Raw genomic sequence first — 21,862 nt, forward strand, 5'->3', positions numbered from 1 at the left:
GCTGGCTGCCGCCGTCCCCGCTTGCCGTCTGCTGCCTCAGAGCCGCCTCCTGCGTGTTCGGGCCAGGCCGTGCCAATGCCGGGGGAATTGAGGGCTGCACAGATAAATGTCCGCACTACCCTCACGCAGACCGGGGGTGACAGCTCTGCCTGGTGGGAGGCGGGCTGGTGGCTCCCGGTGCAAACAGCCGGCGGGTGGCTGGAGCTGCCCCGGCCTTTGGCTGTGCCGGATCCGGATTCGAGTCCTTCACTGATTCAGTGATGTTTTGGTGTTCTGGGTTTTTTTGGGGAAGGAAAAAAAAGGGGGGCGGGGGCGCAAAAAAAGCTCCACTCTGACCAGGTTTGGGAGTGTATCCAGAGCCAGGCGGTACGATTCGATCCTCCTCTTCTGGGAGGAGGAGATGGGCACGTGTGAAAGCATTTCCAAGTCCTCCTTTATTTGTAGTGCAGATGCAAATGGGCTGGGAGAGGCAGCAGGTCGCTGCGGTGCAGGACCACCCCGGCGCCTCTCAGAGGCTCCATCCCAACCCGGCTGCAGCCCGCGGGTGCTCGGCCGGGGCTGTTGAGGCCGGGGCTCCTGCCTGTCTCCCCAGTTCCCACCGGTGCTTCCCTGGCTGAAGCCTCTTCCCAGGCGTGCCAGCAGTCGGCACACGAGCACTTGGCTTCTTGCTGCTACTTGTTCTTGCTGTGAGTGGATAAAAGCGAGGGGAGCGCAGGCATCGGGCGTTGGGGTCCTGCTGCTGCGTGGCCATGCCGGTGTGGCTCTCCTCCCCTTCGAAGGGGGCTTCTGTCTGTTAGCGACCAAGCTGCTGCAAGTCCCGTCACCCAGTTCACACTGTCAGTAGCTCTGCAGTGGTTGCCCCTCTGGGCCCTGGTGTGAGCGGGGCGCTGCAGGGGATGGGGCAGCGCTCGGTGCCCTCGAGGGGAGCAGGGTCCGGGCGCTGGCTTTGCCTCTGCTCCTGCCTGGGGGGTCCTGCCCAGCGCTGCGCCCTGGGGACCCTCGCAGCGGTGAGCTGTGCTGCTGGTCCCCCCATCCCGGCACGCTCCGCCTGTGCATCCCCAGGCTGAAGATCTTCAGTGCGAGGAAGCAAAGGTGGGAGTCAGTAATTTAAAAGGAGGAATGTAAAACTAGCGAAACTGGGGTGAAAGCAGGGCGGCGTGTCTGGGGGCTGGAATGAATCATCAGGCAGCTCTCACTGCTTTATTTGCTTTTTATGCCAAGAAATTAGTCTGTCAGCTGTGTTTTCGTTGCTAGTTTAGGGTCCGGTGGCCCGTGGATGAGCAGGTCAGCGCTGTGCCATCGCCCAGCCAGGGCTGCGGCGGGTGCCGGTGCCAGGCAGCAGCACCCGGGGTGGGCAGGGTGGCCGCAGGGCTGCTCACTGAGCCCTGGCTGGAGCTTGGCTGTGGTGCTGGCGCCTCGGTCACCGCAGAGCTAGGCTGAGCGGGTCCCGCCACCTTGGGAAGGGCCCATCCCAGCCCCGGCCACTTCTGTGAAATCTGGGCTTTGCCCTCATGGCAGCACTGGCTGCTGGGCTGAGATAAGGACAATCCTGTCCCGCATGGGCACTGCACCGAGGCTTGGTCCTGCCCTGCCCTGCAGCACCTACTCGTGGCCCCAAAATGCCCTTTGCCACTGCTGAGGCCCCGCTGCCGGAGCCATGTGCTCGCTGGGGCCGGGAGTAGGTGCTGCTGCTGCTGGGCAGCGCTGCCCTTCTGCCCGCAGGCTTGGGATGGCCGCAGCAGGCGATGCTGGGGATACACCTGATGTCCTTAGTCAGGACAGAAACGGATTTGGGTTTTTTTTTTTTGTTTTAGTGGTGTTGGTTTTTTTTTTGGTATTTCTCTTTTGTGACTGAAGATAAAACCGAGCAGGGTGAGTGCCAGGGCGGGTGGTGTCTGTCTCTGCTCCTTGCCCTCTGGTGTGCGCGGGGGCGAAGGGAAAGGGGTTCCCCCCGCGGAGGGCTGATGCAGCACCAGGGTTTGGACATTGTGGCTGTGCCAGGGTGATTCGCCGGGGCGGGGGCAGTGGCTGGTGGAGCTCAAACAGCATGGCGTCCCATCGACGCCACGTTCGAGTGCAGGACCGCCCCCCAAAATCACATCTATTTTCCAGAGGAGAAAAACAACCTGGGATATGGGAGCCTTAATGATACCCTGTTTTCTTTATGGACAGAAATGGCTTTCAATGGGTACAAGAGCTGCTCTTTTTGCTGAGGCACTGTGTAATTTTATGAAGAAAAATTAAGAAAGGTCTGAGGAGCTTTGGCGAGGTCTGGTCGAGCAGAGGCACAGCTCGGGAAAGGCCAGTGCCCCCCTTGTCCTCGTTGCCCCTGCAGTGAGGATGGGGCAGGGCCCCAGGAGCCACCCTGGGGCTGGGGGCACCGACCCTCCATGTTGCAAAGAGGGGAGCGTTTGGAGCTCCGGGGCTGCCACTACTGCTTGGTAGCCCGCTGCGCCGGCCGGAACGGGCAGCGGTGGAGCACCAGCCCCAGGCAGCTGCTGGCACGTGGGCGCTGCTGGGAGAAGGACGAGCTGGAGGGGTCGGTCTTTGCTCATCGGCTCCCAGCAGCACCAGGGTGGGTACTGGACCGAAGGTCCCCCGCGAGCAGCATCGCATCGCCGGTCACTGTGTGTGGTGTTGCAGAAGACCCTCACACGGGTGGTACTGCTACGGTCGGGAGGTGACGAAGAAGGACACGCTGGAGATGGTGGCCAGAGGATGGGTGGTGGGGGAGCGGCAGGGAGCGGAGTGCAGCCTCCTAGTCAGCCCTGCCTCGGCCAGCCCCGGGGCTGCCGGGGGATTTACAAAATCTAGCCAGTCCCAACGTCTCCCCCCTATCTCTGGCAAGCAGGCGGGAGCGCTTCCCTCTTCGTGGAAGGGTGGTTATCGCCCCGGCTGCCCCCAGAGGCACCCGGCCCCGTGCCAGCGCAGCATCCTTGCAGCACGTTTCAAAGCCTGCCTGGGGCAGAGGAAGCTTTCCTAGGAGGAGAAGGGTGCTGTCAGCTCTGAGGACTTGCGGCGTTTCAGCCATTTAATCTGGTAAGCCTTATCTAAATAAATAAAATTTTGGGGAAGGGGGGGCAGGTACTGGCACAGCTCCACTGATGCTCCCACCCTGGGAGACTTCCCTTGGTATTTGGCTAGGTGCTTTCCTCGCAGCGGCTTGCGGTAGATACTTGGGTTTATTTGGGGGTTTGTTACTGCAGAAACCCCAGCTGTAGAGCGGAGGCAGCGGGCTGGGATCCGGCGATGCAAACGCCGCTTCCCGGTGACGTTGGAGGTGGCGCAGCGGCGTGTTCTGCTCGTGTGCTATCCAGTTCCATATGTTAAAATGTTGTTGTTGCTGTCAGAACAGTCTTCGCATATTTAAAGCTAGATTATCCACAATTACATCTGCCCAGAGGACTTAGCAACCCCACGTGGGTCTATTTTTAGCTCTGTTTCAGAACTAATAAACTGTGCTGGTTTATATATCTTTCCTCCTGCCACATTTATAGCCTGTCAAAATAGGAGCTGTTTGCAGACAATCGAAAGGCGGCTGCTCAGAAGAATAACAGCCTTCTAAAAGCAAATATTGTTGTGACAAGGGGAGGGAGCCTTAATGGCTGGAGTGATGGAGACACCATCTGCCTGCGGGTGTGCACTCCCCAATACCCGGGTGTGCAGGAGGATGGGGTTGTCCGGGGGGCTCGCCCGGGGCAGGGTCCCTGGCCGCTGGTGAGTGCTGGAGGTTTGGAGGGGCTTTTGCCCTGCTTGGCATGCCCGCTGGCCTCCCCTTGGCCGTGGCCATGCGTCCGCTTGCTGCCGGGGTGGGGATTTGGGGAGCACGAGCAGCCCAGCTCTGCTGAGCTGAGCAGCCCAGAGCAGGGCAGGGAGCACCGGCACGGGAGCCAGCGCCTGCACTGTGCCAAAGCCTGGGGTTTGTTCCTGATGATAATTTTGTTAATTACTGTACCGGTCCCGCCGGCTGTCGCTTTTCCTTCTAGTCAGCGGGGTCCTGGCCTCCTGACGGTGACCAGCGCCAGCAAGCCCCGTGGCGTGGCAGGGACAGGCAGCCGCTGGGGTTGTGCCTGGGAGCTGCCTGGCAGTGCTCCTCTGCCGTGGGATGGGTCAGTGCCGGACAGTGCCGGCAGGGCCAATGGTCCTTGTCTGGAAACGGCCCTCCCCATCCCTGGTGTTTTATTTATTTTAGGTGTATTTATTTATTTTAGGAAATAAAATAAATTTTATTTATTTTAGGTGTATTTATTTTAGGGGTATTATTTTAGGTGTATTTATTTATTTTAGGAAAAACTTCTTCACTGAGAGGGTGGTCAAGCATTGGAACAGGCTGCCCAGGGAAGTGGTTGAGTCTCCATCCTTGGAGGTATTTAAAGAATGGATAGATACAGTGCTTGAAGACATGGTATAGATGAACTTGGCAGTGATAGGTTGACGGTTGGACTCGATGATCTTAAGGGTCTTTTCCAACCTTGACGATTCTATGATTTCCAGTGGGGCTCGTGATGCTGGTTTTGTGCTCGGTTAGCAAACACCAGCATCGGCATTGGACCCGTACAATATCCAAGGACCTCTCATCTTCCAAAGCCTGTTGTAAAAACCTGGCTCGTCTCAGACTCTCACCCAGAAGAGACGTGTAGAGGCTTGACAGGTACTTGAATAGGTCAGAGCTACGTTATGAAGTCTCTGCGAAGACTCAAAGCTCGCTCCTTTCAGGCACCATCCTGTCTCATTCCTCTCAAATGTTACCGGTGTCACACCAGGGACTGCGACAGCTCCTTCCTCCTACAAGCAATTTGGTGGTAATCCTCTAAAATTTGGAATGCAGAGCTTGATGTTCTCTTCCCTGAGATGGCGCAGGTTACGTTGCTCGGTGACGTGGGGGTGGTAACCAGCCGTCCCAGCTGTACCGGGGGCTCGGAAGCGGGGCAGGGTTTCCATCAGGTCTTTATTGGATCTCCAAAAACCCAGTGCAGCGGTGTTAGCCGATAGATTCGCTCTTTGCTTGTACGTTAGGCTGGAGGACAGGGAGGCATGCTGACAGGCAGGAGAATGATGGTCAGAAGTACAGGATCAGACTGGGGGCCTGTGCCCGCTCCCTGAGAGTGCCAGTGCTCAGGGAAAGACTGAGAAATGGGACATGTTAAGTCGTGTCCTGTCATCTGAGATGCCAGTCCCCTTGCGGGCCCTCTGCAGCCCACGCTGGTGGGAAAGGAGAGTTTTCCTTTCAACTGTGTTTGTGCTGTTGCCCACGACTGCTGCTGCGGCTGGATGCGGTCACAGCAGCTGCTGGCTGTTTGTACAAAAGATGCTGCCTTGCCCAGGGCGCTCCCGTGCTGCTGCAGGCACATCTCCTCCAAAGGAGGAGAAGCCACCGTCCAGAGACCCTACAGATGGGCAGCGTGCGCGTGGAGCTGGTACGGAGCAGGTACCCCTCTGTCCAGCCTCCCCCTCGTGCGGGTGTGGGTACCAGCTGCCAGCGAGAGCTCCTGCCCACAGGCATCGTACCCTCCGCTTCCCAAAGTCCCGGCATGCTTGATCCAGGTCTCTTGTTCCCGATCCTTGATGAGGTTGCACAGCGCGAGGTGATTTAACGAGGAAGATGGTGGGTTTCCAGCTAACAACTGCATAATTTTCTATCTTTTTGATCTGGAGCAAGAGGCAAGGAAAAAGCTGTAGAGCAATAGAAACCCATTTCTGAATGTGATTGACTTCAGCACATTCCCTGTTATACGGATGTGTCACTGAGATAATACCTGTGTTTTAGCTCTGCAAATTATATGTCTTTTAACGCTCTCACATCAAACAAAGTGTCTGAGGGAGACGGGTAATTGAGATGGCAGCATCTCCTGGGGGAGCTGCTGAGGGCTGGGGAGCTGCTGGTCTGGCTGCTGCCCTCCGCGGCACCAGGACGCGTTCCTGCACAAACCGACGACCACCCTTCGCAGCTCACCGTTGGTGAGCGCAGCAAAGCAGGGCGCTGATCCCCCCGCCGAGGTTTCTGGAAGTAGAAAGCGTTTCTCCCTACACAGCACCTGTCTGCGGTGCTGCCTGGGTGCTGGCGCTGCTCCCAGGGGCTATGGGAGCTCATCGCAGCAGGGATTCATGCAGAGGCAGCTACGATCCCTCCCCATCACCAAAACACCCCAGCATCGAGGGAAGTCGAGGCCCTGAGGCAGCACGAGATTTTTCCAGGGCTCCTGTGGCCACCCGCGGCAGTGCCAGGCTTGGTTGTCCATGCGGGCTGCCACCTCCCCATCATGCGTTTAGATTAACTTGCTCCTCCTGATGCTTTCCTTGGGCTGGAGGGCTGCCGCTGCGGCAGTGGGGGGCTTGGGAGAGGGAGCGACTGCGGTGCCGGTGCCGCTGCCCTGTCGAGGGGGATTAGCGAGGCCCAGGCGCGCGCTCTGCTTGGCTGGGGCTCCTCTTTTACATAATACGATTAGCGCTTCTCTGGAGCAACCCCTCCCGAGCCAGCTGAATATTCAGCATTGCCACGAGGATCTGCATTTGCAGCCACCAGCTCTTCTGCTTGCTCTGCCCAGGCAAGGCCTGGCTCCCAGCCCGCACCGGCCACAGCTGCAGCCCACCTGCGCCGGACCCCGTGCAGCGCAGCTGTGCCCAGCAGTGCCAGGGGTTGCTGCGGTTCTTCAGGCACAAGTTAAGCAAAACCCTGCCCTGGTGTCGGTTCTAATTGCAGCGATCCCATGACTCACGAGCCTGGGTTTTAGGCTGTGCAGTGTCGGACTGGCAGCGCGGTGCTGCATCCGACCCCATCAGCGGATGCTTTGGGATGTTTAATCCGGCTTTCAGATGGGGCTGAAGCGGTGGCTTTCCGCAGCAGCTGGGCTCAGGGACACGGATCAGCATTGCCTGTTGCTGTAGGAGGAGCAGCGCTGGCCGGCCCTGCGCCTTTCCTTTCCCGGCGTTCCCCTGCTGAGGGCAGCTCTCCCCAGAACGCTGGGCTCCAGTGAGCAGTCCCTGGGAGCCTGACCCTTCTTCCCGAGCCCACCCTGTTGCCCCTCCTCTGCCTGGGGTCCCCTCCCTGCTCCCGCATCCCTTGCAGCATCTCAGGAAGGAGCATCGCTTGGTTGAGGTTAAACTTTGGGCCTAATCCTGAGCTTCCCGGCTGGATGCCAATGGGAGTTGATTGGAATAACGGCTTCGGGGGTGGTCTTTGTTCTGCATGGGGAGCTGGGGAAGGACTGGAGGCTAAGGAGGGTGCTGGTGGCGCTGGAAGCGTCGGGCCTGTGGCTGATGTTAGTTTGCTGTGCATCCTGAATCTGGCTTTATTAGTGATGTTAATGATAAATGATGGCATTTGGTTTACTGATTTGCTAGTAGAATTCAAAGGATCTGCTCATGCTGTAAAGACTTATTTCCTCTGCTGATTTGATGTAATTGAATGCTGAAATCTTGGAACTCGTCTCTTCAGAAAGCCTGCGTTCACAGGGAAAAATACCCCAAATTATCAGGAATACAGTTTCCATATAATTGTGCTGCTGTCACAGGCATGACTGCCTTGTACTGTGTTTAACCATCAGTGATGATACAGCCGCTCAAGGGAGCAAACCGGGCAGGGGCTGATGCTGCGCCCGAGCCCCGGGGCTCCCTGCCCACCCACGGCAGAAGCGTGACGCCCGCCTGCCTTCTCCTCCCTGCCCCTGATTCACTGCCCAGCCTTCAGCAACTCCCCATGCTACCATTTTGCTGTCTGCAAAAAGGCTTTGGTTTATCGCTGTGCTTGCTGGCCCTGCAACGTGCTGAGGAGCCAGGGCCAGCGCTGCTTGGCTCGCCAGCGCGGAACGGCGGGCTCGGCACCAAAATGCGACTCTTGTTCTGACGTCCTGGGATGTGTGTGAGGGGAAGATGCTTTCTATGAGCTGCTTATCAAAACTGTGTCTCTCTGGAGGCTGCTGAAGAAGGAATGGTTCCAAAAATAAAATTATGAGAACCTATAGATAGACATATAGACGCACGTAGATAGATATCTGTAGATATGTAGGCAGAAAGATATCTGTATATCTTCTTGCATAAAGCAGATCCAGCTCTCTAAGCCCCCTGGACTATCAGAGATGGTTTTATATCAAACACAGAGCAGAGAGCTGAGCATTCCCGTCTGACTCCAGCGTGTTTGATCTGGAAAGCGTTGCTGCAGTAGCCCTGGATGAAGGGCTTTGCCCTCGTTTGCATGGCCTCGCTCAGCCTGCAAGGTTTTCTTTGCAAGTCACAATTATAGTTTTTGGTGATCTTCCTGGGCTGGATGAACCCTCACTGCCACGGGCCGCTGCGGCTCCTCCGGCGGCGATGCCAGCTGCGTGCGACTGATGAGCTCCTGGAAAGGCGAAACCTGTGCCTTGGGTGATGCTTCATCCTCAGCAGGGCTAATGACACGGGTGGGGGGGTGGGGGGGCACTTCTCGCTAGGCTTTGCCACCCGGTCGCCAGGAGCGGGGACTGGTGCATCCCTGCCCTTGGTGGGAGCCGGGGTGCCGAGGGCTAAGGTTTGGGTTGGCTGGTCAGCTTTCCCCGCGTGTGGCCGGCGGGCGCGCAGTGTGTGCCTCCTGGTGCCCGTCCCACGGTCCAGCCCTGCCCGCTCGCTGCGGGGAGTGGGGCCACTAGAGGAAATAAGTGGGGGGATAATTTGCAGATCATTTAATTAAAAGGCTGCGATTTCGAAGGCTGGTCAGGGAAGATGAGAAGGACGTGGCACTGAACAAACCGCTGTCTGGGGACGAGGCCCCGGTGCTGGCGGGTGCAGGGGCCGAGGGATGGGTGCCCATGGGTGCAGGGAGCACGGCGGTGAGGGGATGCGTTGCTGGCTGCCGCTGGCGGAGCGGATGCAGACAGGACCCGCGCTCTGCAGTGCAAATCCCGCAGCTGCAAATGCAGCTCTCGCGCTTGAGCAAATAGCCACTCGTTTGACCTCCCGCCAGCCTGCTAAGTAGGCAAATATTTGCTGCCTTTTTCTCTCAGCTGCTCAGCAGAAGAGGAAGGGAAGGGGCATCATGGGGATCGCACGGTGGGCAGGTCCCGTGGCCTGGCTGCACCGTCACCGGTGCCCTGGTATGGGTCGCCTTTCTGGGGTATAAATGGCCCTGCTGGGACATCCACTTTCAGTCTTTTGTGCTCAAAGTTTAATTGCAGTGTGATAATACAAATTCGTTTTTTTTATTGGTGTGCTAACACAGAGTTATCTTAGTTTGTACTCTGCATGCTATTGCGATTTACAGCAGCATCAGAGGGCTACCAGTAACACCCTGTGCAGAAGTGTCCAGCTGGATTTCACGGCTAAACCCCTCTGCTCCATGCTGGCCCTCAGACCCTGTCCCGTATCCAGCCACGCCTGATCCCTGGTTCTCCACTAGTTCTTCTTACCTCAGATGGAGTGCTCTAACAAATGACAGCCCGTTTCAGGTGTATTCTAAAGTCTGATTAATAACACAAATGTAGCAGCACTGACGAGGTGCTTGGCATCATCCATCCCAGGACTGGGATCAGTTTGCCAGCAGCAGCAGCAGCAAACAGCTGATTGCATTGGGTACCGTACGTGATGGGAGACTTGTCTTGCTCTTCTCTGCAGAGTACAGAGAGCAAGCGGGGTTCCAGAGGGGGCTGAGCCTCTCGCTTCCCAGAAAGGAGCAATTTGCACCCCCATGGCTTAATCGAGTGGCGTTTCCTGCCTCTCACTGAAGCTAAAATTGCTTCTTAGCTCTCCTCCATGGGGCATAGAGGGGTCTGTGTGCAAATCTGGGTGTCTGCCATCATGGACACGTACTGTGCATGGCCGAGGAGCTGCCTCTGCAGCCGCTGTGGCCAGCCCGCTGCCGGCTGATGTTCTGCAGCGGCTTTGCTGGCCGATTTCTGCACGGTTTTGGGATGGGCAGGGAGTACCGCCAGTTTCACGGTGCTGGTTTCCGCACCAGCAGGATGAGACAGGGAGGCTGCACATGTGCTGCGGGAACCACTGCCACTGCCCAGGCTCTGCCCAAGGAGCTCAGCTCTGGTGCTGGTGTCACTGCCCAGTTTCATGCTGGGGCACCATAGTGGGAAAACTGTTCACGTTTTGCTCTGGAGGTGCTCATAAAATGGAGTAATAAGGGCCGCAGCGTGCCCTTAGGACCGCCTGTGTTGGCCAGAGCAGGAGCCGAGGATTTTTAGCCTCCCGCCAGCAGCTTGGGTAAAGCCTGAGCCCACCCCATGGTGTAGGGCCCCCCACTGCCTGCCACGAGCAGGGCTGGAGGGTGCAGCGCCCTGTGCGGGGTCAGGGCTCGCCCCAGCTGCGGCTGTGGGAGCCGCGGGCATGCAGGTGTCCCAGGCACCAGCCGTGGCTCTGGAGGTGACGTCCTCAGGGGGCTGGGGATGAAGCAGGGGCACTTGGGGCTCAGTCCCTGCCCTGTCTGCGTGGACCGGGAGCAGCAGTGGCACGGACAAGGGGGGCTGGCAGAGGGGGTATCTGTTGCTGCCTACCCCAGGGCAGCAGGACCCCACTGGGGGAAGCTGTGCCCCCCACCACGTGGGGCCTGCGGCCAAGGGGGGTCACCCCCAGACCCTCCGGTCTCGCATGTGCTGATGAAGGCAGGGGAGCAGCCAGGCGCCGGGATGTCTAACAGCCAGGAACGCAGTGGAAGCAAGGATGCTCTGGTCCTTCAAGGGCTTGGCCCGTTTGCTGCGGCTTTTTATACATTTTTTTTAAGTTGTTTTTTTTTTTTTTTTTAATACTGATGCCTGCTCTGAGGTGCTGGGAGGTGCTTTCAGTGCTGCTGCCCGCTTGTTTCACCCTTTTGGTGTGCAAACACAGCGAGGGGACATCACGAGATGCAGCGAAAGCCCTGCCCCACCTCTAGGGAAACGGTGGCTTGTGCACAGAGGGTGCAGCCAACACGAGGTCGGGTCTGGGGCCTGCGAAGCCTCTGATTATTTTTAGGTCATCTTTTGCGATTGCTTTACATGCTGAAGTCTCTTCCCTCAAAGCCTCTTTAACCACAGTATGGGTGCCCATGTGCACCCGTGCTGCTCTCTGCTCACCCGGCCTCCTGGCTGCCTCCCGGCCCTTACAGGCACCGTATCTGCAGTGCAGTTGACCGTCAGACCCTGCTGCTCCTGTGTGGGGCCAGCTCGTTTCTAACGGCTGGCAATACCTATCTGAGCCTTGCCTTCCTTCTGCAGCGAGAGGTCGTTCGCTCATAATGAATTTTTGTTCTTTCACTGCGGCTTTGATTGCTTTCCCTGCTTATTTCCTGGAAGCCTGATAATTGCTCTGGGGAGCTGAAACATCGCGGGCCACGCTCAGCTCTAAGTCAGGCAGAAGGTCGATGCCTCTGTGCACTTGTGACGGGGATGGGCTCTGGATGGGGGACAAGCCCATTGCCTTGGCTCCCAGTCGAGCTAGGCAGATGAATTTCTTTTTGCACATCAATCCTGTACTTCTGTACAGCAGCCACAGCACCGGGGCGCAGGGAGCCGCCGGGGTTTGGGCATTGCAGCGCGGTGGGGAAGCCTTGCCGGCTGTGTCGGGGCGAGAGCCGGGTCTGCCCCGCGCCTTAGCGCACACCAGTCCCTCTTCCGATCGCTCTAAATTGACAGGGTGCTAAGGTTGCCAGTGGCATACCGCGCCCGTCTCGCACCGTTTCAAGAGAGAGAAAACTTGCTGTCTTCTGTCTCTGCATTGCCTGCACCGAGGAGCCGGCTTCATGCTTTCTTGGTGTTTCCTCTATGTCTTTTTAACTGAAGCCATAAAATAAATCTCTGATCAGATTACTTAGGGCTGGATGTAACATAATCTAAAGCTCTGTTTCTTGTGATACTTCTCTTAAAACTGGGTGCACTCTTATCCTCTTCCTGCAGCACCGTTTGAAACGCTATAATCGCTTTCTCCCTAGTTTGCAAGCTGCCAAATCCTTTTCTTGCTATGCCAGGGAAATTGGAATGTGACTGCTCCTTTACGGAGAACGAGTTACTATTTTTGTCTTTCGGTCCGTGCTGCTTCGGCTCCTTTTGTTCCTCTCTGGCTCCCGGTCCCTGGTGCGGGCGCAGCTGCCCCTCGTCCCAGCTCTCCCACCTGGGCAGTGCGGGCGCCCGTGCCCGGCCACGTCCCGCTCGAGTGGAGGCAAGCACCTACGGGGGTCTCCGGGCGAGTGCTTGGGGTGGTGGTGAAGGGTCCCCTGGGGTGGTGGGGAGGGATCTCTGGGCAGAGCTCTTGGCGCCCCGTCGGCCGCTGCGGCTCAGCCATGGCGCTGCGGGGATGGGCTGGCCGTGCCTCCAGCCCGGCCGTGGCAAATGCCTGGCATAGCTCGTGTATTTCTGGCTCTGTCCCTCGTGAGCGAGGGAACCAGAAATATCTCTTGCGAAGGGAGGCACAGAGGGCGTCGGGGACTTATCCTGGGCTGTCTGACGAGGCAGTGCCGCGGCTCTGGCCGGAGGAGCCCTGAGTCACCGGACCTGGGCTCAGGTGTGAGCGACGTGGGCCCTGGGGGCCTTCGTGGGTGGAAATGCACCCACAGGTGACTTGGGAAGGTCAATGGGCTGCTCACCCATAGGTGATTTAATCTCACTGCAGCATTGACACGAAAGCCAAAGTTATTTCATAAATATACGGTTTCTTAATAACGTTAATAGTCTCATTTATTTGCGGGAGATTCAGTAATATCGGGAATGAAGGCTTGATCTTGTCACAATCCAGTATTTTCAGATCCTTGTTTCTTAGCAGAGTGCCCAGAAGAAAATGCCAGGCTTTGCATAAATGAGCCAGCCACCCAGGTGATTTATTAATCACGGCATGTAATTGTCCTAACCTGCCACGAGCTCTCTCCAGCCCCTCGGGACCCGGCTTCCTAGTTAACTGCAAAACTGCTTTCTCTGAAGCAAAAACGTCAGGACATTTTTAAAGAGATATTTATTTCTTCATAAAACAGGGGCAGCTGCTTAACTTGGAGGCTATTTAGTCACTGCCGAGGTGATACTGCATCTTTAAAGGAAGGATGGAGATTGAGGAGCCCAGAAGCCTGGGGGGGAGGGTGGGAGCTCGTGGTCTCTGGTCCAGGCTCCATCGCAGAGTTGTGGCTCCCTCCAGCAGAGCCCGGGAAACCTTTGTGGATGGGGAGCTGGCAGCGCCTCCGGGGACCTCCTCCAGGGCCAACCCAACCTCCTCAGTTTCCCTGCTTTCCAGCCTAAGCCTCTCAGGCTGCAGCTTTCTGTCTTAGGAGAAATCCTTTGGCACATCTGCGCAGACACCAGCTGGAGGGCTTTCACAGGTGCTGGCCCCGACAGGGTGTCCCTCTCTCAAACCTTCAGGAAGGCAACGCGCTGGTGGCACCACTGCGGGAACCAAAGGTTGGCTGGAGTCACCCCTGCCCCGCGGAGCTGGGGGACAAGGCATGGGGCCGGGGAGATGCTCTGCAGAGGTGTTTCTGTAGCTGACGAGGACGCGGGCAGAGTACTTGCCCCTTGCTGGGATCAGTTTGAGGGGATCCTCTCTTGGAGAGAGTAAAGGCTGAACTGGGGACGCACACCACGGCCAGTGCACTGTGGGAGCCAAGGAAATGTGGCTCTGGTCCCGGGTCAGGGTGCCCCAGCCACCCGCGGCACCGTGCCCGCGCTGGCCACGCGGTGCAGCTCGCTGTGCCGCACAGCCTGCCGTGCCCGCCCTGCTCCCGCTCCTGCGGTTGGCGAGCAGAGACCATCGCGGGGTGCGCGGTGAGCGGTCCCTTTGCAAGGAGGACCCACCGGGCGTGAGAGGGGAGAGCAGCAGGCGCTGGGGAAGGAGAGCAGGGGCCATTCAGGTGCACCAGCCCTGCCACGTCCTCTACCTCCCTGGGTGTCCCTGGCATCCTGCCCCAGTCTGTCCTGGAGCCTTTTATCAGATAGTGGACCGTAAGGAATGTAGGGCAGCTTCTTCAGGGACTGTGGCAGCCACAGGCGATGTCCTCGGGAGCAGGAGGTCCCCGGTGCCCCTTCACCTGTGCGCGCAGTGGCTGAGCATCCAGACCTCCTAGCAAACCCATGGCCTCCGAGGAAGATGTTGCTATCACCAGATAGGAGCTTGTTTGTGCTGGCGTGGGGGGAGCAAAGGGGGCTCTGGCGTTTCCCTCGCAGCCCTTTCTCTGTGCAAGAGAGGAGGTTGGGGCATGGCACGGCACGGCTGCATCCCGGGTACCGAGCTCCTGCCCCACCAGCCCTCATCCAGCCCCTTGCCATTTATTATCTTGCCCTCATCCTATAAATTACACATCAGCTGAAACAAAGTCCAGAAGAAATTGGTTACTGCACGGGCTCATTTGCCCTATTTGGGTGGGGAAGAAAATATGGCTGAGTGTGTCTGCTTAAAGTGATTCTTTATTTCCAAATATGAGAGAATTGAACATCTTTAAAAATCAATACAAAGCCACTTCAGCATAAAACAAGAGGAGATTAATACTTAACTTGTCTGCAAAAGGGGAACAGAGACGGTAGAAAATGTCTCCAGAGAGAGAGTCAATGAAATTCAAAGCTGCCTGTTTAATGCAAGAGGTAAAAGGTTTAAAATTAAAACCCCTCCCCCTCCATTAACTGGAAGCTAATGAGGTGCTGGAGAATTGGTATAATTTGGCATGGAAACGGGTCCTAATTTCTCTCTTCTTTTTTTTTTTTTTTTTTTTTTTTTTTTTTTTGCTGTGCCTGAGAAATTTGTCAGCCTGATGATTTCTGCTTGAAAGGAAGCAGCCAGGTATTTTCTGCAAGAACAAAGGGATTTGTTGGTCCAACAAAAACTTTAGTGAAGGCTTCGCAGTGCAAGCGAAGCGCTCCTCGCTGCCGGTGAGGGTGAGGGTAGCGCCCGGCCTTAACGGAATCCTTTCCTCTTACCCGCTTGCCATCAGGTTCTCCTGGGGTGAATTAACGTGGCACGTTGGCAAAAGTAACGTCGCGCGTATTTTTATCTGACTTACAGTAGAATGCATAAAGAGATTACAGTGATGACATGGGGGTTTTTTTTTTTGGTTGAATTTAAAGAATACATCTGACGGGAGATGGTGCTGAGACGTTTCGATAGAAAAGGCCGGAGCTAAGGTTATGTCGATCCCCTTAAGCGTGGTGGGCAGGGAGGCGGCAGGCAGGAGGAGGCAGCGAGAGCGGCTGCTCGGTGCCAGATGTGGTCTGTGGCCTCTGCGAGCTGTTTGCTCCCGAGCAAACACATTTATTACAGACTTTGCCAGGAGAGCCCCACGTGCTGTTAATGATTGACCGCCCTGGCTGGGGGGTTTCCAGGCAGCTCCCGCTCCATGGCCTGTCGAGACCGCCGGGCCGTTGCAGGGCGCGTGATAGCCTCCCTGCCGGGCGAGGAGCCCTTCTCCCTATCTTTCCCGGGGAGCTGCTGCAGGGGGTTCCCACTTGGGTGGGATGCTGGTGGCGAGGCGGCCGTGGTCGGCCCCACAGCCCGTGCGTGCCCCCCTGGCAGGCTGCCTGTTTGCAGCAGGGTCCCCCCAAGAGCCCCGACCTGTCCGGCTGTGACAGCAGCCCCACGGCCGCGCCGGGGGTCCTGCACCCCGCTGCCACCGGGGAGCTGGTGCCGGTTAAAGCCCACCCGGGGAACGCTTCCATGGGCTTGACCAGGCGACGCAGTAGGATCATTCCACCTCTCTGAGGCTGGCCGCGAAGATGCGGGGCACCGGTGGCTTTTGGGCAGATGCCGACATTTCAGCCCTGTGGAGGGCCGGAGTTTGGCCTGCGTGTTCTCGTGCCTACAGCACGGGCTGTGTTTTCATCCCTCTAACGAGGAGCATGTTCAAAATGCTGTAGCTAGTCCTGTGTCTAATTCCTGTGTAAATTAAACTCGCAGAGGAGGAAGGTGAGATGGGGGGGGGAGACCCGGGTGTTTTATCACCATGGCAACAAAGACTTCCAGGGAAAGGTGCTGAGGTTGTGAAGTAGATCATTTACAGTTTACTTAATAAAATATATATATATATTTCCTGGAACAAGCTGTGTGCCAGCTCCTCCGTGTAAGAGGCAAGCTGGAGGGCTCGTGCTGTCGTGTGGCTCCCAGACCTGGCTCCGCGCAGTGCTGCAGCGGGGAGGGATGCTCATCCCCGGCACAAGCGCAGCGGGCGCCTGCCTTGGCCCAGCGCAGAGCTGGCCCGTATGGGGGAGGTTTGCTAATGGCCGAAAAAGGCAGAAAAATACGTTTGTAAGGCAGGAGCAAGCGTTCAGATTTTAAAGGAGCTGTAATGTAACTTCACCCTGTAAAGAAGCCGGTGTCTGGGTGATGCTGTTTTCATGTTTAGCCTGGAGGAGGCTGAGGGGAGCCCTCATCGCTCTCTGCAACTGCCTGGAAGGAGGCTGGAGCCGGGGGGGTCGGTCTCTTCTCCCCAGGAACAAGCGATGGGACAGGAGGAAACAGCCTCAAGCTGCGCCAGGGCAGGTTTAGGTTGGATATTAGGGAAAACTCCTTCCCCCAAAGGGCTGTCGGGCCCTGGCCCAGGCTGCCCAGGGCAGGGGCTGAGTCCCCATCCCTGGGGTATTTAAAAGCCGGGTGGATGTGGTGCTTAGGGACATGGTTTAGTGGTGGCCTTGGCGGCGCTGGGTTAACGGTTGGACTCGATGATCTTAAGGGTCTTTTCCAACCTAAACGATTCTACAGTTCTATCAAAACCTCGGCATCGAGGTAACACAGCATCAGTGGTGACACCGGAGCTCCGCCACCGAAAAATTAGGTCCCTGCTCATTTAACGTGCTCGAAGCCCAGCTCGTCCGGGCTGACGGTGTGCGGGGAGCGGGGCGGGGGGAAGGAGCGCGGTCGCCGTGCCCGGCCCTGCCCTCCTCTGCCCGGCCCTGCCCGGCCCTGCCCTCCCTGCCCTCCCAGCCCTCCCTGCCCACCGCCGCCGCCGGCCCCGCGGGAGCGCGCAGGGCGGCGCGGAGGCGGGCGCGGACGCGGCGCCGCCGCCGCCGCCGCCGCCTCCCCCGCGGGTGGCGGAGCTGGGGCCGGAGCTCGGTCGGCGGCGCCGGCAGCGGCGATGTCCCGGCCGGGCGGCAGGATGCATTCCCGGCGGGCGGGGATCCGGGCGGCCGTGGTGCTCATCGGGCTGCTGCACCGCTCCCGCAGGCAGAGCAAGGAGAAGAGGTACGGTGCGAGCGCGGGGCCGGTGGGCTCCCGGTGGGGGCGGCTGAGCGGAGCCCCCGCAGCTGCAGGGCCGGGTCCCGGGCGCTGGGGCAAGGGGCGAGCCGGGGTCCGCGGTGGCTGTTCCCTGGGTGGGTCTGGGGTGCGCGTGCGGGCTGGCAGCGCTACCCCGGCGCCGGGCAATAGGCGCGGGATAACGGCGACCTGCTCGCAGGACGAGTATATATACATATTTATACATATATATATGTATACGTGCAGGGGTTGCGCTTCAGCCTGTCCAAGTTAGATTAACCCCAACGCCCCTTTCTTCTGCCACGGACGACCGAGGACCGTTCTCTTTCAGGGATCGCCGTGTTCGCCGAACTGCTGTAACTCAGCTCAACAGCTTTGTCTCTTCGCTGGGAACAGCTGACAAATGGTTTCATCTTTCATTGACTAAGCCACGGATTGTACTTTATGTTCAACTTTGTGTTTTGAGGAAATAGCCTGTTTGCAATATTGTGTTAGCTGGCATCTGCTCTGCGCGGCTCCGCTTTCCCCCCGGCTCATTAAGGGGAGTTGCTGTTTGCTTCAAAGATTTTACCCTGCTCTGATTTATGCTGCGCGTCCTCGGTCAGGGAGTTCTCGCTCCTCCAGGACTGTGCTGCTCTGGCAACTTTGTTGTTAAAAATAGTAAGAAATACGCATCCAACCCTTGGTGGTGTGCATACCTCTGATTCGGGGTGGAAGCGACGTGGGCACTGCTGCAGATTGAGGGTTTTTTTGGTTTTGTTTTGGTTTTGATTTTTTGTTCACTTTGTGATTTTGTACCGAAACCATATGAATGGAGAGTTGATTATTTGCAGTCTTTACTGTAAAGTATCTCCCCCCCCCCCCCCCAATCTGTGAGCCTGAAAAATCAGAGGAAGACGACTGGGGATGAAGCTTTAGCTCTTCCCCCACCCACAGTTTTGGGTTACAGGGTCCGTACCCCGTGTTTTGGCGCTGCTGCCGTAGGTGCTTTGCCTTGGACGACAGGTGCCCTCGAGAGCAGGATTTCAGTGATGCTTTTATGACTTAGTGGTGGCTTTCCCGTGTAGTTCATGTGTTGCTGTTGTTGTTTTGGGATGTTTTCTTCTCCTTTGCTGGGGCTTTAGGTAGTTCATCAAAGCTGAACAGTTGGAAAAAAACAACCCACAGGCCCTGATGTAAAGGCTGGATGCTGACCTGAGCTGAGCCGCGCCACGGCTGTGACCCACAGCTGGGATGCGGAGTGCGGGGGCTGTGTTGGGGTGCCCCGGCAGGCTCAGCCATTCCCATCCCCGCTGTTGCCCCTTGGGTTTTGGCTCATTTAGCCCAGGCCTGTCCCTGTTGTAGCTCAACCCGTGGGCTGTGGGCTCCAGCTACGGACCAGCATGTTTTGGAGGGGCTGGCTGGCTCGGGGGCGGCTGGGGCCCCCGTGTCCCCCCAGTGCTCTGTGGTCCAGAGCCTCTTCTCCCACTTTCACGTGCTGTGTGTAGGGAGCATCGTCCGAGTGCTGGGGCGGTCTGTGCTGCCGGCGGGGCTCGAAGGCTCCTCCGAACATCATCCCTGCTGAAACTCGTTGGCCATCCCGCGTGCGCCTCAAAACACAGTGGGGAAAGAAGGGAGTGCTTTACCAGTCACACCGCGCAAGACGTTTCTCAACCAGTCGTCTTTCCCCTAGGTACTGGGTTTCTATGAATGAGCTCAGCATGACACTTGAGGGCTGAGAAAAAATCTGGCTCTGAACTCTCACAGAAATCTGGCCGGTGATGTGTGAGTCTGGGGGTTTTTTTTAAATTTTTTTCCCCACCATCATGTTGAGCACAAACCCTCTCAGTGTAGTTCTTGCTGCAGGGTTTACTGAGGACAATGAGTCACACAGACATCTTAAGGGGAGAATAAGACCCTGAGGAGGTTTTTTCCTGTCTGCTGTGGACTGAGGAGCCTTCATGGGAGTGATTGCAAGAATTCAAGCAGTGCTTTACGGCAGTTGCTTCGTCTTATGCAAGCTGCCAGGGCCATCAAAGTGACATAATCTGCAGGAAAAGGAAGGGGCTGCTAGCGGCATCGTCAAAAGGGACTCTGTTCCTCCACCTGCTCCTATTTTCTTTTTTTCCTCCTACATTCGGTCTTTGTTCTGCATCTGCAATTGAATTTTGCTTTACATGAGCCATATGCAAGCCTGGCAGGATCGGTGGCAGCTGCAGAGTCCCTGGTGGCCCATGTCCCTTTCTTGTTAGCAACCCAGCAAAGTGCAGCACAACAAATCGACTTCACCAAGCTCCCTTCGCAGAGCCAGGTGATGCTTACCTTGCTCCCCCCGCCTGCAGTCAGTCTGTCTGTGCCTGTCCTGCGCGCTTGAGCTGGAGGGGGGGCAGGAATGATGTGCACCAGCAGCTGGGGCCTGGGGGGCTGCTGCTGCCGTGGACTCGGGGCTCCTCCTGGCTCTGGTCCCGCTCCAGAAACCTGCGATTTGGAACTGGGTATTTTTATCTAAATCAGTTTTCCTGAACGTCCCACGTGCAAGCCAGGTGATGCTGTGGTGGCCTATGGTCTTCTCGTGGGGTAAAGCCGCTGGGTGGGTGCCTTGGTGTGGGTGCACCCCTCCATTTGCTTATCGGTCTCAGCTGCGGTGTAGGCAACTGGGAATAAAGCAAACATCTTTTATCTCTGCTGCTAGGTTACTCTTTAGTTCAGCGAGGGCTACTCATGGGTAGTCTTCTCTCCTGGAGCCATTGAGTGAAATCTTTGCACTGTTGAAGTCAGTTTTCATCCCCGTTTCTTTCAGCGGGACGTTCACCGCAGCAGCATCCCGTGCGTTTCGGGCCTCCCCCGTCCCACTCCGCCTCCCGCCCCGGCCACGAACGCCCAGGCGGGGACAGCGTCCCTTCGCCCTTCGGCCTCGGTTCTGCCTGTGGATGGAGACACTGGTTTCTGGGAGCTGTTCTCTGTAATTTGCAAATTATTGAATCAGCTCAGAAACGGCTGCCCAAGGCTCGCTGGCTCGTGTTTGTCAGGAATCGGCTCAGACGAGGCTTCTGGTTTTAAAAGGTCCGTGAGTGCCTTGGCTGGTTTACCCAAACGCTGTGGGAAATCACCACTTTCTCGCTACTCCTGCAAGTGAGATCAGACAACAAAATTTGTAAATGATAAAAATCTCTTTCCAGCATTGTTTGTGTATCGAGCCTTACTTTCCTAGCCAGGCCAGTGGGAAGTCCTTGGCCGGTTGGAAAGAATCCGGTGTCCGTAGAGGTGCAGGCAAAGCAGGAGCCAGCTCCTCGCCGTCCCCCCGCGCCGGACAGGCGATGTGCGGCGCAGCGGTGACCCACGCAGCCAGCATGGGCAGCACTGCCCGCACGAGCGCGGGACGCTCTGAACTGTTCTCAACAATATTCTCGGTGCAGAGGAGTAATTAAAGCTAAACTCCTTGGCAGTTAAATGTCACCTTGCTCTGAGCAGGGCTTTGGTTCCCGCTTGTGGGAGCTGCGCCGTCAGGGAGGCTGCGTGTGCACACAGATGCGGGCTGGCAATTTGCAAATATGTGATTTATTGCAAGAAATCTAGACCAGAAAATGCTGCGCTTTTTCTTTGCTGACTCTCAGGCTTCAGTGCAAGAAGGTAACGCTTCAGGGTAGGGCCAGCCTGAGCCCAGGACATAGCAGGGTAAATGAGTTTATCAGGGAAGATGTTCCATGGCGGGGCTCGGCGCCTGTTTAAGCCTCGGAGCACCGGCAGCTTTGCAGCGCTGGGCGCATGTGGCCGGGAGGCTGAAACCCAGGTCTGGGGTGGCTGTGGAGTGCCAGGGCTGTCTGAAGTCCCTGACAGCCCTGCAGCAGCGTGTGTCCTCTGCAGACGTCCTCCCCGGGCTGAGTGATGATGCAGCGAGATCTTGCCTGCCTGGAGTCCCCGGGATTGGGTGGAGAGCTGTTCAAAGTCAGAGTAAGGTGCCTTGTTCAGGCACTCACTGCAGATTTCCAGGTGCAAAATCTCAGCACGGTGCCCTTGTCTCTGTTGCAAAAAAGAGGAAAAAAAAAAAAACTGGGGGTTGTTTTTTTTGCAACTTATGAGCAGCCGGCCAAGGGCTCCTGGCCACCTCTGTGCCTGGGGTGTCAGCAGGCGCTCACCGGTGGAACTGGGTGTCGGAGGCTCGGTCCCAGCCGTGAGCCGCGGGACCTGCCTGCGGGGATGGAGGGGACGCTCCCGGCGAGGGAGGGCGAGCGGCCTGGGCTCCGTCCCACCACCCACCCCATGACGGGGGCTTGACGCGGGGCGGTGCAAGGACAAAGAGCAATACAGAAGCACAGTCCCCCGTGAAAACTGAAGACACTGGGCACTGAATATTAAATAAATTAAAAAGGGAGCAGCTGGCAAGGTGATGCCCATCAAGGACAAAAAAATGATGGGTCCAAAAATAGAGGCTGTTAATTTACAGGATAATCTTTGCTGTCCTTCTCAAGGATACAGCATCTAGACAGGCTGAACTTGTTGCTGCAACAGTTTTGTGCCTCCTTAGGCCAGGTTTCATCTGCAGAATTAAGCGTAGGCATAAAGGGAACCTGCAATGCTCCATGTTTAACTTTCACAGCATAACAAAAGGTAGAGCTAACCGCTTAGTGTGAAATACTTTGCTGTATCAGATAATATGTTGACATCTCCCCTTCCCACGTGTAATTTATATGAACGTACTGTGTCAATTTAGAGCCTGTCTGGTAAATCAGACGAACAAAACAAGAAGGTGGGATGCATTAGAAGTTTTTCATTAGGC

The 21,862-nt window shown here is 57.0% G+C and overlaps 1 protein-coding gene across 14 annotated transcripts in view; it reads left to right on the forward strand.

Annotated features, from left to right (window-relative positions):
• The window catches only part of RAP1GAP2 (RAP1 GTPase activating protein 2), an 84,133-nt gene that overhangs the window by 27,046 nt on the left and 35,225 nt on the right, over nucleotides 1–21,862 (forward strand). For 2 of the 14 annotated variants that reach the window (XM_087751583.1, XM_087751584.1), the window contains exon 1: nucleotides 2,944–3,039. The exons of 10 other annotated variants lie outside the window; for them this stretch is intronic. Coding sequence is in view for 2 of the 4 variants with exons in the window: in XM_087751575.1 (XP_087607701.1) it covers nucleotides 16,988–17,094 (107 nt within the window). In the remaining 2 variants the exon portion in view is untranslated. Of the gene's footprint in view, nucleotides 1–2,943; nucleotides 3,040–16,933; nucleotides 17,095–21,862 lie in introns of those variants that run through there. 2 more of the 14 variants (XM_087751575.1, XM_087751576.1) reach the window with 2 other exon arrangements.

This window comes from Nipponia nippon, unplaced genomic scaffold (assembly GCF_047370975.1).
Source record: "Nipponia nippon isolate SJK-2023a ecotype South Korea unplaced genomic scaffold, ASM4737097v1 scaffold_15, whole genome shotgun sequence".
Taxonomy (NCBI): Eukaryota; Metazoa; Chordata; class Aves; order Pelecaniformes; family Threskiornithidae; genus Nipponia; species Nipponia nippon.